The sequence below is a fragment of the Glossina fuscipes genome, unplaced genomic scaffold (genome assembly GCF_014805625.2).
Source record: "Glossina fuscipes isolate IAEA_lab_2018 unplaced genomic scaffold, Yale_Gfus_2 61, whole genome shotgun sequence".
NCBI classification, from domain to species: Eukaryota; Metazoa; Arthropoda; class Insecta; order Diptera; family Glossinidae; genus Glossina; species Glossina fuscipes.
In genome coordinates, this window is record NW_023998433.1 from 2,612,487 (window position 1) to 2,630,239 (window position 17,753).

The 17,753-nt window shown below is 32.3% G+C and overlaps 1 protein-coding gene across 1 annotated transcript in view; it reads left to right on the forward strand.

The window, feature by feature from the left end:
* Nucleotides 1–17,753, forward strand: part of LOC119638021 (heparan sulfate 2-O-sulfotransferase pipe) — a 93,561-nt gene that overhangs the window by 55,885 nt on the left and 19,923 nt on the right. Inside the window, exon 2 of the mRNA XM_038034576.1 lies at nt 13,883–14,091. Coding sequence (XP_037890504.1) covers nt 13,883–14,091 — 209 coding nt within the window. The remainder of the gene's footprint in view (nt 1–13,882; nt 14,092–17,753) is intronic.

Sequence of the window (17,753 nt, forward strand, 5' to 3'; positions counted from 1 at the left end):
ATAGCTTTTCCAACAATATAGTGTGCTCAGACTGCGCTGTAAATAAAATACGCATAAAAGAAATAAGCAAAATAATTTAAATTCGTACATACATACCAGCTCACATTACGCTATACAGTAAACCTGTTAAAATAACAACTAACTATAGGAGCTAAGACGTAACAAGTGTGTGTCTTGTTCGTTTATCGTCTTATACGAGCATCTTTCAGCATGTTATACGAACAGGGTCAACATTTTTTCGCCATATTATACGAATACGTCTTATATGAGTTTGTGTTATAGGGCGGTCTACTGTACTAAATTATAACATTTTATCAAAACAGGAACGTGTACCATATAAATAAGACCTTATTTTAAGTTTTCTGGAAAATTTAACATTTTTTAAACACTGCACTTTAAGAAAGACGAAAAGCAAGCAAAAAGCGATTCATAATGTGAATAGATTAAGTAAATTTTATCTATCTACTGAAAATAAACATAACATTTAAACAATCATAAGTTTCTTGCAAATAAATGGGCTCTTTTTTGTTTTAATATAATATCTATCTGACGACATATAACATTTATCATTTAAAAAACAACAAACATTATAAAAAGCAAACAGACGATGTAATGATGCCAGCTATTGATGACTACCTGACTTAGAAAGGTACATACCCGACGGGCCTTTCCGTTAAATTCGTCGGACAAGCGTACTCTTAGAAATCAATCTTACGATATATAATAGATACGAGTACGAAGATTTGATCGAGGTTTTACTGCCACCGTTACTGGATCATAGTTTTGAAAACTTATAAAATTAGTCATATTCGTCAGTTGTAACGAGTGAAATTAAGAAGAAACCATAACCGCCAAAAATAAATTTATTTTTGACAATATTTCTATGATGGAAGAAAAAATTAAAAATTTTTAGCCGAATTGATATTAGCCACATATTTAAGCATTAAGCATAGCTAATGCAAATCTAAATAAAAAAAAAAAAAAAAACAAATAAGAACATTATAGTCGGGTACGGCCGACCATTAAATATTCGCCTAGTACAATTATTCGCTCTTTTTGATAATAATACATCTAAAATTATACATTAATTTCATGCAAAGATGTACCTTTTACGAAAGCCCGCAATATTAGAAAATGTCCAAAACATTATAAGACGTGATCCAAAGTTAGCAAACATAATTTACTTCTGAATATTTTATTATTTTTCAATTTCCATCATGGAAGACTAGAAATTATACTTTCTCTCCATATAATGACTTGCTCTTCATGGTAACACTTATGAATGTTAGGGACCTCGACCTAGGAGACCATAATTGCCTATTGTCAATTTTTTTGTTTAATTTGCTACTATGGACCAATTTTCATCACAAAATATCTTTTTTGAAAACAGACTTTTTTCTAAATGGCTATTCATAAGAAATCTTATATGAAGTGAAATGCAAGAAAATGACCCATGTAGTTCTAATTTAGTCCATTTAATTTCCATGAGCAAATTCTCAGTATAAAATATTAACAATTCGGTCTTTTTGGCATAGAGGAGTCTACGTTTTCTGAGAATCCTTATGGTATGGACGGTACCCCAAAAATAAACCTAAAGAGTTCAAATTCGGTAAGATTAATGTTTTTGTCAATATGTTATTGTGAACCAATTTTCCATGCTCCACCATGAAATGTTGAAAATTAGATCTTCTAGCGTACAAAGATTTCATTTTCATAAAAATGGTTATATAAGATTGAATTCAAGCAATTGCCCCAGCCGATCGAAACTTTTCATGCCAATTTAAACAATGTACTATTTACACAGCGACGACTTGGCGAAAAAATAGACCGATACGAACCATTTTCAATACGGTGCATCCTTGGGTCATTATAACCAAATTTCATCTAACTATCTCAAAAATTGCTACCTGTAGATTCAACACAAATTTACATGGACAGACATTCAGACGGTTTAGTCTTATAAAATGTGGTTCTATCTTAAGCCCTTCTGGGTGTTACGTCCACATAAATTTATACACTTGCAAGTAGTACAGGGTATAAAAATCTCAATGTATTTATATATCTACGACTGGAGAGATGCGCGAGCGATTTTAAGAATATTGATTTTTGTGTGCTTGACAAGTGTTTGATTGAAAAGATTTAATACTTTTGCACACGAATCAAAAATACAATGACGTTTTGAAAAAACTTATCGCAAACCGGAAAAATTATCCAAACAGACAGTAATACTGACACACAAGTTTTCAAAAAAAAACTTTTAATAATTTCTATTAAATTCTTTTTTTAATCTGTAAGGAAAGTGGAAATAAGATAGACGCCAGCAGAATTTAGTATTAGTTTCAATTGGAATTTAGTTAGAAGCTTATTAACAATTTTCTGTAATTAATTTATTTAGTTATAGAATAGAATGAAGCAACTTTTCTCTTTGTTGCAATTTTAAAGAGCATATATCAAAAAATCTTCGTTTCAACACACTTCAGAAAAAGAAATTTTTCCCAATTCAAAATTTGTAGGCAAATTTGCGGCGAAAAGCAAATTTGAGTATTTTTACCCAAATAATAATGACTTCATCACTTGAATCTTAAATTTCACGTTTTAATGTTTGACACTTTGCAATTGGAAAAATAATTATGAACAATATTTGTCGGACGCGCACAATATTTTTATTAATATTACAAAACTTCAAACATAGTTCAACTAAAACTATGACGCCAATGTTTATAATAGCCATTGAATTATTAACGCATTCTTAATTAGCAAAAAACCCTTTACCTTGATGTGCATCGAAAATTGCACCCATTGATTGGTAGATCACAGTATATATCATATTCGTCACGCATTGCTTTAAAACTTTCCTATATGACACATACAAATTAACAGAAAGTACCAAAAATAGTTAAAGTTGCTGCAACTCATAGCTAAAACCAAAACAGAGAACGCGACCGCCAACCTAATAAATGATAGCAAATTATACAACCGAAAATAAAAATAGAAAAAAATGCATGGCCAAAAAAATTCCCTCAAAAGCAAAAAAAAATAAATAAATAAAAAAAATAAACTACAAATTGCAGTTTATTTTATGAGATCACGTTCTAACCTATACGTGAAGTATTTGCCGCGAAATAGCTGATGGATGCAAAGAGGATAGAATGAAGTGAATGGTACGAGATGAATGATGGCATCAGAGCAGATGTGCGAATAATGCTCAACTAAAGCTAGCTGATAGCATATGATGATATGCTAGGGCTCGAAAGTTTGTTTATACTACGGTTAACATTGCTGCTGTTGATTGCGCTGGCGTTGTTGTTGGTGTTTGTGTATTCCACTTTTAAAAGCCTCGTAGTTATATAAATGATTGTAACACTAAACCATTTAACTAAATATTTATGCTATCAGAAATATGTATATCTACATGCATATGAACATACGGAACACACGCATGCATATACCATATACATAGGTTATGTTGAGTGTTTTCATAGGCAAACGTCATTAAAAAATGTTAAAACGGTTGTTGAAGCTGTTCCCTGTTGTTCTTATTGCCAGATTACTATCAATGGCAGCCTTTCTGATTTCATCACAATATCGTAAATCTTTGTTGAGAGAATATTATATATTACATTTACGGTTATTTGAAATATAATAAAAAAAAAAGAAACATTAAACGCTGACTTCGTGCTCTGTTTGGTAAACACAACTAAAAATATTATAAATACATTTGAAATTTTTACCCCAAAACCGTGAACATGTGCATCATTTTATGTAATTTACTTTTTTTTTTTTTTTATTTTTTTTTTACGCTTTTTTTAATGTGTGATAAATAGAGACTTGTCAAAGCCCAGCATGGCATGGTTTGTTCAATTTATATATTGTTAAGCTTTTTTAAGTAATACGATTATTTTATGGCTCTCCATGTAAATTATGATTCGCAATTTGTTTTTCAAATCAATCCAATTTAGCCCGAAAACATTTCAGCACATAAAGCATATTTATATATTATTTATATATATCTAATTTTCTTCATATTTATCAAGTAACCGTGTGATCACGTAAGAAAGCATGCAATCGCGAACGAAAAATTAAATTTATTTTATTCTAACAATTTCCTAGTAAAACAAATTAAGATAAAAAGGGATTTATTAAATGCAAATTGAAATCGAACCGATACCGTTTTAATTTTTACAATTTCGTAGCAATTTTCATAACTGAAATTTTAATAGTACATCTCGATAGCAATAAATAACATTCAGAAAACTGACGATGAGTGTCATTGCGATCGGATCTCAGATGAACATTCCGGTATGCTATATAAGGAAGAATGTAATCAATATACTCCTATTCTGTGCTATTCTATGTAACCAAACTGAAAAAAATAGTTTCAAAAGGGGTCAGTTTTTAGGTAACTATCACTTCAAGAATTGCATGTCCATTTTTGTGCTTAACCTTAGGTAAGTGTTTTGAAGCATTTATAGAAAGTTGTAAAGCGATATTTCCATATCTTGTTTATTGCGCGGTTGTTTATAAAAAATTTGCGTTTCTTATTCGTTTGAACCTTCTAGAATATGAAAGTTTTTCTTGATATTTAGGCTTATGCATGAGAGCTCAACAAACGCTGTTTGAGTCAAATATGTCTTTTCCGAAAAACTGCAGCCTAATGTCTTCATCGATATTTCGATGGAATACGTATATATATATGCGTCTGTGTGTAAAAACTAAATGACCAGTGTGAAATATTAATCTTTTTTTTTTTTCAATTCCATCTATCCATCCGTCATTTGCGATTTAAAATCGCAAACATCTTTAATATATCCATTAGCTATATTTATCAAACAAAAAAATTAAACAAATCAAAATCGGTCGGGACCGAAACTTTTATGCCCATCACCGTTATCCTAAAGAAGACAAAGGAAATGAAAACACAAAATTTCTCATGCTGTATAACATGGAGTGCGCGCAGTTAATTTCTTCTAATTTTAAAATAAATGTTTTGTCGTAGATGCGTAGTCGTGCGTGTCGTCTGAAAAGTTTAGATTAATTCTAAATTTGTTGGCAATATCTTCATTTTCGCTAACGGGAGAATGTTTACCACAAATACTACAAAGTTGTGCAAGCGGACAGACACACAGACGAATAGGCGGACATGTTTAGTTACATTCCAAATTTGAAACTGGTCAAAAATTTTATACATTTTATGGGGTTTTTGAAGCTTGTTTCTGCGCCTTATAAAGATGTTGAAAAAACAATGATTTTTTGATACACTGTAATAATCTGTAAGCGCGGTCAATTTTTCCATTTTTGTACATAAACGGTACAGCATCGCCTGTAGAATATGCGTTCAAATTTTTGTACATTGATTTGCTATAATTTATGAGTAATGAACGAAAAACAAATTTTTCATTCCCTTTCAAAAACAGAAGCGTTCTCAGTGTACTAGATAGTGCTGTGGACGTATCCTTCAACCGAGTTAGCCCATTGTCAATAGCAGCCTGCATGCAAGAATTTTCTATGTTTTTGCCGAATTTGAAATTGATAATTTCATTTTTGCGACCAGGAGAATGTTTACAACAGACATTGCGCAGAGGGACAAACGGACAGACGGACAGACGGACATATTTAAATCACTTTAGAATTTAACGCTGATCAAGAATATATATATATATATATATATATATACTTTGCGGTGTCTCTGTTGCTTCCTTCTGGGCGTTGCAAACGTTTTGACAAAATGAATGAATAGCCCTCTTCTTTGGGCGATGGATATTAAAATTAAATTTCTTGTTCTATAATATTATGTAAGCGTAGTTAATTATTTCCATATTTGTAGGATATATGTGAACATTCTTTTTGGTTGTCTCTAATAGTTTAGAAGTAATTACCAAAGGCAAAGCAAAGGTGTTTTCAGCCTATGTTGGGCTGTTAGCCCATCCATTAGCCCACTTAACTCATTTTTAACGCAGACCTATCTAGATATAGGCATAAACATTACAATTCTGCATAAACTTTAGCTCAGTTCATGGCTAGTAAAGAAATTAAAAGTGATTATACGATTATGGTTCTAAAACGATATGCACAGTTTCTCAACACACCTCTGTGACGATGATTCATGTGTTCTTATATTATATCTGCAATTATAGAAATTAATTTTATTTTCAATAATTTGCCTTTTAAAATAAAGCCGTTTTTGTAAAAAGTAAAATTGAACATTCTATTAACGAGGTTTGGTAATCGCAACGTCTAAGAGAGATCTGTAATTGATTGAACAAAGGTCTTTGTTATTGTTCGGTAAACGTTTTTGTTAGTTTAATTCGAATTTAACTTCGCACCCTTGTGAAGAAGTATGAGTCATCCAAAAATTAAATTTCTCCTGCAGCAAAATGAAAAGAACTTTCAAAGACGTAAGCGTGTAAATTATTTTCAAAACAAGAAAAAAAAAAAAGATACGAATAACTTTCTAACGGTTTAAGGTAACTTTTGAGTACGCAACAGCGCAAAGATGAAAACCATAGCTTCTCATTAATTGCAGAGAAGACAATGAGCAAGATTATATCTTATTTATATCACTTTTATATATACTTTATATAAATATTTTCGATCCGAAATGTTCCAAGTGATCGCCACTCCTTTCTGTACTTGCATTGGAAATATTTGCAGCCATATCAAGTGACTGACCAAAATGATTCCCATCTGTTAAAGAATGCGACATTTTTATGCTTAAACGTTATAATTTAATTTTTTTTACCCTCTACCACGAGGGAAATATTTTTTGCATTCCTTTTATCAAAACATTCTTAAGACTCAGACGGAAGTTTGAGGGGCGCCATAGGATGGATATATTCTTGATCAATCTTAAATTCTTAATCGGTCTATACACGTCTTCCTGTCTGTGAGAAACGTACTCCCAATCGCAATATTGCAGATATCCGTTGCAAAACTTAGAAAACATATTGGAAATTTTTGCACAAAGCCTAGTTTTACCTCAAGGTAATAAAACGCGAAGCAAGAACACCTCTGCCAAAAAAAAAATTCAACTTCTTACTGGTTTTTCACAGGCTGCAGGAGATGAAATTATAAAAATTTGTGCACATGGTTCATATGTAATCCTAGAATATCATTAAATTCGTTTGTTTTTTAATGCCTTTAATGTAAGCCCTGAGTACAGACGATTCGACCGCAGTCGATTATAACTTTCTTACCACAAATATAAGATACAAATATACAGTTCATAAAATTATAAGCAGCAGATATAAGAGCGGAGGCAAGAAATACATTAGCCGATTCTGACTCGCATATTCTAAAGGCTTCTGTATATCATCTATTATAACGAATGGGCTTGGCTTCCTCTGCTGAGAAAGCTTACATTTATTTTACTACTATTACGTGGAGCAGACAGAGTACGTGCAGGAATAGATCCTGCAGAACGATGGTTAGCAGAAGCCAATTGCAATTGCGAGGACTATGGCACGGGCTTGGGTGCAGCTTAACCGGTATCACTCTTGGCTTAACATGAGTCTCCGTGACGGCTATAGTCTTAACATCCTGACAATAAGATTCTAACGTACAGAGCGATAAACGTTAAAAAGTTAAATATTTAACTCATGGGATCAATAAAGATCGGTCGATATAGCCAACGAATAGATATAAACGAAGACACATATGACTACTTCTGTTCTGAATCTTACATTGTTTTTTATTTACATTTTAACGATCCTTCGCTAGTTCTATGTCTCTGGATGGAATAAACAATACAACGAAATTAGTATAACCGCATTTTTCAGTTGTGGGTAAAAAAAAAGTAAACTAACAAAGGAAATGGCAATGACACAAGAAACAAAAAAAAGAGAAAAAAGAAACTACAAACGAAAAACCAAGCGTCTGGCCATATAAAAGAGCAACATAGAGCGACCAGAGAAAACAAAAAATTCAGACTTTCGCAAAAAAAAACCGAGCTATAAAAGGAAAGAAATGACAGCAGATTTAGTGGAAGACATTGTTCTTCACACAAAAACCTTCCGAAAAGAAAAATAAATAATAAAACCATAATATTGGGGTGGTTGAAATGTCCTACAAGAAGCAGAACCAAAACCAAAACTTAACAACACAATTGCATTAACTTGCTATTAGCATTAAGAGTACTTGTATACATGTAAATATATATATATATATATATATATATTTTTTTTTTTTTCTTCTAAAACTTTATGACCTATTATGCAACAAGAGACATCGTTGGTATGCTTGTTTTTATGCCTATACAGTAACAACGGTAAAGAAATAAATTTCAATTTTTTGCATTGAAGAAATAAAAATAAAGTGAACAACGAACTATCTATCTATCACTATCTCCAATATTTCCTTCAAGTTAAAAAAAGCAATGTGCAGAGAGTAGTTGCTAAAGTTAGTACGTAGTAGTAAGAGCAACCAATTAGTGCATTTATTGCATTTTCGATTTAAAGGCAAATTAAGGAGTAATCCCTTCTCTTGCGAGCACGAAATGATGGATGATTTTCCCGAGACACCAGAGGATAATTTGTACATTGAAACAAATTTTGTATGCACATTTGCAAATTTATTTACGCACTTAAGGAAACTTTTGAACGAAATAGACAATTTGAAAATAATAGGTCTAGCAAAGACGCCATGTTTTTGTAGCATTTCCTATAAAAACTATCCATAACACATTAACGAGCTGCAATCCTCAACTAACTTGCTGCAAATTTCTATTGTACCCTTATAACAACATTGTTTAGCGAAACGTGTGCAATTTTTTTTAAAATATTTTAATTTTCAATAAAATTTGCATAGATTGGCTACGTGTGGAGCACGAACAGCATATTCTAATGCGGTTTAAGTTTTCGTTAGTGATAGTCGTAGGTAATCAGTTCGAAAACTCGAAAAACTGAATTTTTTAGCCGTATAAAGAATTCAAGCCGCGCTTTCATATATATATAGAACATCGTATTGAATACGTCACTTCTACTCGTTACTTTTAATTTAATCATTTTCCTATATTACATTTTTAACAACCCAAGGTTTAAAATGAAAGTAACAAATATAGCTCTAGGTGGCAATTTGCAACATGTAGGATAACAAAGGAAACACTACAACAAAGACGGATCGTGATCCCCGACTCCTACTTCAAGCTGCCATCACCTCCTATACTTGCTTTCACTCAACATTTTGCTAAACATTAGAGTTAAAAATCAGTTTACAACCACAAAGTGCAAACTAACCGACAAGATTATCTACTTCTCTAAAGGGTTTGTTTTTCCATGAAATCTCACATTTTTTAAATAAGAACAGAAACGCGCCTATTTGAATATGTCCACAAGTACAAGTCGCGTATTCCCATTTTTCTCAATTTTTATTTTTATTATGCTTCTATTTTGTTGTGTTTGACCATCTGTGAAAATGAAAAGGAAATACAAACTTTGTTCATAAATAAACTTTGAAATCGTTTTTATAATAACAATAATAGAAGCCCAAAACCAGAAAAAGGAAAAAAATTATTCTAAAGAAAACTTGAATTTTTATTTTCACTATGCAGCTTCTATTACAAGGTTTCTTAAAACTTTTACTTGCTTCCGCTACAGTTTCTCCTGTAGATATATATGTATGTATATATATATATATATATATATATCAATGAATCAAAAAGAGAAATAAAAATTTTTTTAACATCTTTGTTATGGTGGAATTATTATTTTTGTTATGGAATCGTTTGCTGGTCATTTACTTGGTCACTCTTTAAGTAAATGTTGGTTGGAATGGACAGAAAAAACAAAAGTAGAAAAAAGGAAAAAATGAGGAAAGAACTTATAATAAAAGTTGTTGACACTGTAAAGTGTCGTGTAAATCTTTACACAAGTTATGCTTTGGTTTCGGTTTCGCTCCTTTATATCCCTCGAAGATATAGGCGATATATTAAACTTGTTATACTACTCGTATCAGTCATAGGTACATGTGTGTAATAGAGAAGCCATACAAAGTTTATATATATAATATTTTTCTATTTATTTGCAATGTGCTAAATACTAACAATAACCACCGGTAAACTTAAAATGTTTTTAATTAGTAATATCTGTAGCGTCGCGTTAACTATAGAGAAAAAACGTATAACATTGCCATTCTTAACCTTTTCGTCGTTTTCATATATTTCCTCTAATTGATGGGCATCTAAGGCTCGTCCTCCAAGGGAGATAAAATATATTTATGTCTCGAACAAAGAATCTGAAAATAAATGCATAAAAATAATTAGATAACATAGTCCAGACAACCACAGATCGTTTGCAAATTCACAATGTTTGAAGAAAATTTTAATTTTGATTAAATACTCAATTATGTAGACCCGCTGCCGAAAAAAGGGTTTACCGTTTTATTATACCGAACGCTGAAGGAAGGTTTAGAAGGTTTAGTATATATATTCCTTTCATCATTAAATTCTAAATTGAATTAAGCATATTCATCTGTCTGTCTGTCCGCCTGCCGGTTTCAAGTTTAACAGAAACACTGGAAGTTCTTGCACGCAAAACGTAACAGAGAACATTTTTGTCTAGAGGCTTTTTGCCCGTTACTCAAAAAATTACGAGACACACACGATGAAAATTTTCACGTAGATTCCGCAAAAATCGATCAAATCAACCACGCCCACCCATGGATATGCGAATTTAGTTTTTTTGTTTTTTTTTTTTAAATCTTTATTAGGGTAAAGGTGGCTGGTTTGAGAGCCTCGGCTAAGCCGAATATAATATCCACCGTTGTTTTACTAAACCCAGAAAGTAGCTTCAGAACCCCCGGCTCAGCATTCGATTTAAACATGTCCATTTGTCCATCTATCTGCCTGTCTGCGCATTATCTTTAATAAACATTCCCCTGCTCGCATGAATATATCGGCTTCGAGTTTGGAAGCTCTTGGCCAAAATCGTTGAAGGAGAACATCCACCGTAGAAGGCTAACTGAAAACCATTGTTTTCAAGAGCAAAAATTTAAATTGTAATTAAATATTTGCATATATTTTAATATAAAGATGATGGGTATATCCGGCCGAAGCCGAATGCAATTTGCTCGCTTGTGTTATTTTTAAGTTTAAGCGATTTAATATTAAACTATTCAACATTACTTTTTGAAAACACGTAAACATATATACTTTGTGTCCCACACGATCTAGTTGCTAGGATTTCTTGCTTTTTTCGTATATGAAACAGTTATATGATAAATACATGGGGCAAAAAATCAGGCACGCCCAGCCGATGCTTTAGAACAAAGAAATCTTTTATTTAATTGTTTGTTATTCGTTTTTAGGGCAAAAATTTGAGGTATAAAGATTCGGTCATAGTAAAGTCTTCCTTTTTTTTCTTCGTTTTGATTATGTTTTCTTTGTTTTTTATTGTCAATACTAAATATTACAAAAAGCTCTCACATTGGCTTTGAAATGTTAATCAGGTAAATGAAAAAAGGAAAAGACTGTCAGCCAAACGAAACAAACGTGAAATAATTACAGTCTGATATTGCAAGCTCAGGTGAATATTAGCCATTACGACTTAAGAATCTGTCGTATGTGTAATCTGCTTCTTCAGAATTAAATTTGTATTACCAGAAGAACATTGTTCCCGTATTTAATTATATAAAGTGAATATAGGAACTCGAAATTCATATAATTATCAGCTATTCCTTAAGCATTTCAAGTGAAACATAATATGCACACAATGCTTCATCTACCCGCCTCTATTCCTTTATCTTTCTATATGATGGAAAATTTCCCAAAAGCAAGAACACAAAAATAGAATACAATAACGGCATTCTTGTGTATTAGAATGCTCTGTACCAATAACCGATTTGCGTCGGAACTAATATTCAGTTCAGTGATATCTAACACATTATTTAACGAACTGACATATATGACTGAGTCGAGGTGATTTATCCGACTGAGCTACATAGTTTGCACGATCTATAATTTCTAATCTTAACTTGTCTTCGTATAGTTATAATGCAGTTCCTAACATTCGGTATAGTCTCAAAGCGATCCGCAGGATCTGTTCAGATACCATTAGCCTCCAAAACTCCTTAAACTGTCCTATTCCCTAACATCCTTAGTATACACCTGAAATATGTGCTACCATCAATATAATTGTGCTTATAAAACTATGCATGAGTGGTGATACAAGATAATAGTATGTGTGTAAAATGTCGTTACAATTAAATTTCATTTTCGGTTTTAACATGCAATCGAACGTCTACCTATATAATAACGCGCGCTTACTTACGCCCATCCATACATCTCAAGTAAGATTCAACTGCTTTCATTACACTCCCTTGACCAGTAGTTTCATGTACGCGTTGTTAAATTGACTTCTATTATCCGCTGACATCAAAAAATTTCTTACATCCAATAGAATACTTCGTAAGTAGACTATTCATTTCCGACACGTATTCGTCCAAGCATCGTTGAATGTTTTTTAAGTCCGGAGGTGAATATAAAAAGAGAGAAAAGCCGCTAAAGTCATTTTGGGAAATAAAAAAAAACAACTCAATATTATTTTACTACGAAAATAAATAGTTTAGACAAGCAGACAGTGTCATCCTGCTAAGTCATCTGCCCTTCCATTTATGCGCAGACGTGCGTCGGTTGTATTTGAATATATAAATTCACTCACACCTCATAGAAACATATAGCTTATACCTAAACCTCTAAAGAACGTAAAAAAACATGCACAAAAACAAAAAAAAAAACGAGTAAGAGCATTATAGTTATGCAACGCTGGCTATTATATGTCCCACATCACTTCGCCCAGCAAATATATTCACTTGTTTTGGCAATAATACACAACGAAGTATACATTATTTTCATGCAAAGTCATAATTCTCATGCAAGCCCACATATAGAAATGTTAGACTTTCTCTCTATATAAGAAGTTGCGTGCTTCGTGATAGCGGTTATAAACGTTAGGGTCCAAAAAGATAGACCTATGTGGTACAACTTCCTTACCGTATATTTTTTTTGCTAAAACGGGTTTGGGTTCCATGAGAATTCTTATATGCCGTAATATCCAAAAAATAGACCTACGTAGTCCGCACTCGGTAAGGTTTACTTCTTTATCAACTTAATATTGTGAGCGAATTTTCGCCATGAAAAATTGAAAATTCAACCTTTTCACTATATGCACATTCAGTTTCCGTACCAACGATTATATGAGAGGGGTTCAAAAAATTGCCTAAGCCGGTCGAAAGTTTTTACAACAATTTAAAGTGCCAAAATAATACTACTCAGCCACTTTTGACGAGAAATATTAAAAATTGCAATATTTTTTCGTATAACGACTTTTCAGAATAGGGCGTTATATGGAGAGTGGTCGAAAAAGAAACCGATCTGAACCATTTTCAACTGCGTTCGTCCTTGGGTCAAAGCACGTCAGTATTCCAAATTTCGTCAAATATCTCAAAAATTGCGACCTGTAGCTAGAACAAAAATTTACACGGACAGACATCAGCGGGCAGACGGACAAACAGACTTAGATCACTTCAGAAAATGATTCTGAATTGATCGCTATAATAGAAGGTAGGTCTATTTTAAATTCTTCTGCGTATTATATACGTCCACACTAGCTTAGTATACTCTGTGCCACAACAGGTGTAGAGTATGAAAATCGTAACCAGTCGAACAAGCACCTATAACAATAAATAATACCGATTTATTTGAAAGATGTCAAAATAGTTACCACATATTCCAAGTACATACATGTTCATATATAAATATCCATATATAGATTTATTTCAATAGAGATTTAAACACAACAGAATCAATATCCAGAGTTAAGCGTTAAACTTAAATCATAAAAAAATCCTTCAAATTTATAGTATATTTGCTTCTTTTCCTTTAAATATTTAGATCTGTCGAATTGATTGCCTTGCTGGTCATATCGTGCATATTTTTCCTTTTTTGTATGCATACAAATAAACTCAACAGCCGCCTTAAGGAGATGGAAATGAAATTACATCCCTCAGAATTTTCAGCACTTGGTCTAACAGGCGACGGTGTCGGTGTTGAGGTTGGCGGCAGCAGTAGTGGCAGCAACAGCAATCATCTGGACTCATCCAGTAAGTTAATACACATTTTAATTCATTTCATATTTACAGAGTAAACAATTTTATATAATCATCAGCATCAGCGTCAGCATCATAATCATCACCATCACCGTCATTATTATACCATCGTGGCTGTAGTGGTAGTTAACAACACAGCCAGTGAGAGTAGTTTACTCTTTACTTGTCTGCCTTCGAGTACATATTTAAAATAATAAAAAAAAAAGCCAGAAATCTTTCTTAAAGGATTCTGTGTGAAAACTAAAGCATTTATATTTAAAATATAATTTATTTTCTTCTTTCAAACGTGGCTTTATTATGGAATATTGCACTGTTTGTGATAGAATAAGATTAAGATTCTTCGTTATACAAGTCAAATAACAGCGTTTACCTTTACAGTTTTGCCTTTTTTCGTTTACAGCTGATACTGGCATGATCTCACTGATGCCATTGGTGCACCCAATTTGTAACCGAATTTCAATAAACAGCTAAATCACTTAAACCAACATGACAACTTTATTTGTTTTTTGTTGGAATCAAAGTATTCGTTTCCTGCAAATTCCATCGCAACCACAATCTTTTTTTTTTAACGGAAAACTACCTTCTCGAACGCCTTGATTAGTTTCTATTACTTTGTCATTAATGATGAGTACGTTAACCTTATGATCAGCATTAACGTTAGTATTAAGAACAACATTGGCATTACCAGTAGTATTACTAACAATAACGGTAACAATAATAGTAGCATTAACATAGATTGGCCGAAATTTCACTAATTTTTGCGTTCAATTTTGGTATATGCTTTCATCATGACCATAGAGCAAAGTTTTTATTCAACAGAAAGCAAAAAAAAATTAAAGGTATTGAATTCAACTCTTTTTGAATATTGCGCACTCATCGAAAGTGGTTGTCAATTACTCGACTTTTGCGCTATAATTTTGACGGAAGCAACTACATATCGCCGATATTTAACTCTTCTATTTTTGTCCTAAATATAATCAGCTAACATGGCACAAGAATGATACTCATTGCTTTTAACAGTCTCCCTCGTTCGAGCCAACATTAAGACTGAATGATACTCATTCTATCAATTACACCTCAAGCAATTCTTTATTCTATGTATACTCACATCTCCTGGAGGGAATTCGTCATTACGCCAAAAGTGATCCCTTGGCGAAATTTCACTTCGGGCCCCAAAAGTATACAACATGACAAATCTGAAAAATACAATTGGTGACGAAGCAAATTTTGAACACAATTTTGGCAATGTACCCATGCAAATATTTAAATGAATGCATCTTAGCATAACCCTGACTTCTTCAACTTTTAAATTGATTGTCGTGGAATTTAAACGGCACCTTCATCAAAAAAAACTTTTGATGAATGATGAGAAACAGGTTGGGAAAGAGGGATATGCATTGATATGCAAACTAAGAGATGTGCGACCGATTGGTAAGTAGTACCTTTATAACGAACGAGCACCCACCACAGTTATGGTTACACAAAAAGTCGTAATTAAACTAATACATGTTCTAAGCCATTGGCGATTGAGCTCAAAACAAAAACCTTTAGTGAGCACCGAGCGATATCTTTGATAAATGAAAACTTTTCGAATCTGTGGACCATTTTGGAGCAATATTCAAATCGATGTTATTTTTTTAACAAGTTCCCCGATGCTCATCACGTTGAGAATCCTATGTTATGTTAAGTGGTCAACTGAAAGATCAATGATGCAAATGGTTATCAAGATCACCTTCAATTACAGTGCAAGATCCTGCTTTTTAGTCGGCTTAGGATAGCCGGCAACCAAGAATATAATTTTGATTACTTTATTTTCCCACACCTACCGCGAATTTATCACGTAGAAAGATATGATTTTAAATATTCTCCTTCAAATGTGTACGTATGTATACATCTATCTATGTATAGCCAATATTCACGATATACAAATCCCACGATTTGGCTAAAACTTTTCTGCTTCCAATGCAAACTGATGAGAATTTTTTGTTTGCGTCTTGTCACTTTTTATAAAATTAATTCTGAATTTGGACTTTTATAGATTTAATTACACCCACTTTTCATCGATTAATTAATTTGAATAAGTAAAATATAATCAAAATAATTCATTGCAAACGTGATATAATTTTCCCTTTTTTCACGCAATTTTCATTTTTTCTCTTCAATACTTTTATTTAATTAATAACATTTCATAGCTAACAAACTATGAAAAGACAAACAAATGCAGAACATTAAAAAAAAATAAATAAATAAATGAAAACAATAAAAAAAACCCATGTAAAAGTCAAGCAATAGCAATGCCGCCACAAACATGTAAAAATTTTCATTAATAATTGACAAACTTTTTAATGCATTGTTTGTTGGCATGTGCATTAAAAGCCATTTTATAAAACAATTCAAGCAAAATGGCGCTGGCCGCGCGATGTGATATATTAAATAAGCGCTCTTTCAACTTCCAAGTCGTCGCAGTCGATAGATGTTGTTTCAGTGACGGAGTGTTGGGAATTTGCTCGTTATTTTATCTTTTTACATAATCTAATCAAAAGTCAGCGAAACTTTCACATTTGCTCGCATACTTATGCTTTAAGTCAAGTCCACTTAGTGTTTGTAAATATTATCCATGATAAAGAAAAAACAAAAGTTTAAATAAATAAAATATTTACGAAATGAGAATTGTTAATAAATGTTAAATTTTATTACACAAAAGAATTATTGCGATATTAACTGCAAATAACAATAACAACAACATTAAAGTCACTTATTGATTACTTTTGATTACCCGACAAGAGTTTTCTAATCTCTGCGTCACCTTCCACTTTTAAGACTCTTTTATATAATATATATTTATCATGGCCATTATTATTACTCGTCCTCGTCCTCGTCATTGGCGACATCGTCATCGTTATTCATTGACAATTCAATTTATTAAGAGGTTTTGTTATCTGCATTTAGAAATCTTTCTATAAATATTGCGTCTTATATCCACAATCTCACACCGACGCGGATACGCTAACTTTGTTACTTCCTCTGTAATGTATCAAAACACTTAAAGGAGCTATTAGAGGACGAATATGTGAATTTAGGTCATTCGTGTGCTTATGCTTTCATCTGCTTTTGATTGGACTTTATGAAAACTTCAAACTAAAACTTAGTATCCGGGAATTCTGCTTGAAAGAAACGGATCACAATTAATAAAAAAAGTCATAGAACTTTGCTTTTAGCCTAGAATAAGTAAAAAAATTTGAATTTCAGCACACACACGTTTCAAATTTACTTTCGCAAATTTTTTTTTATAAATAGTAATCTCCACCAATACATCACTAATGCTCACCAATGCGGTAAAACTAAGCAATTCTCATATGGTTACCTTAAATGCTGGGGATCCACGATTCGCCTACAAACGCGAATAGGCTTCTTACTTGTTTTTCATTGAAAATGTTCAATTGAGTGGAAAATAATGTTGTTGTTGTCGTTATTGATGTTTTATAGTTCAATTATTTATTTTTGTAAGATATGAAAGCCACATCATACCAAAAAATGTATAGTATTTTATATATAGCAACTTAAGGCATCCTTAAGAATTGCCGGAAAAAGGAAATGAAAGATGAAAGAGAAATTGTAAGATATTTCTGACGAAAATAAAAAACACTTTTAATAAG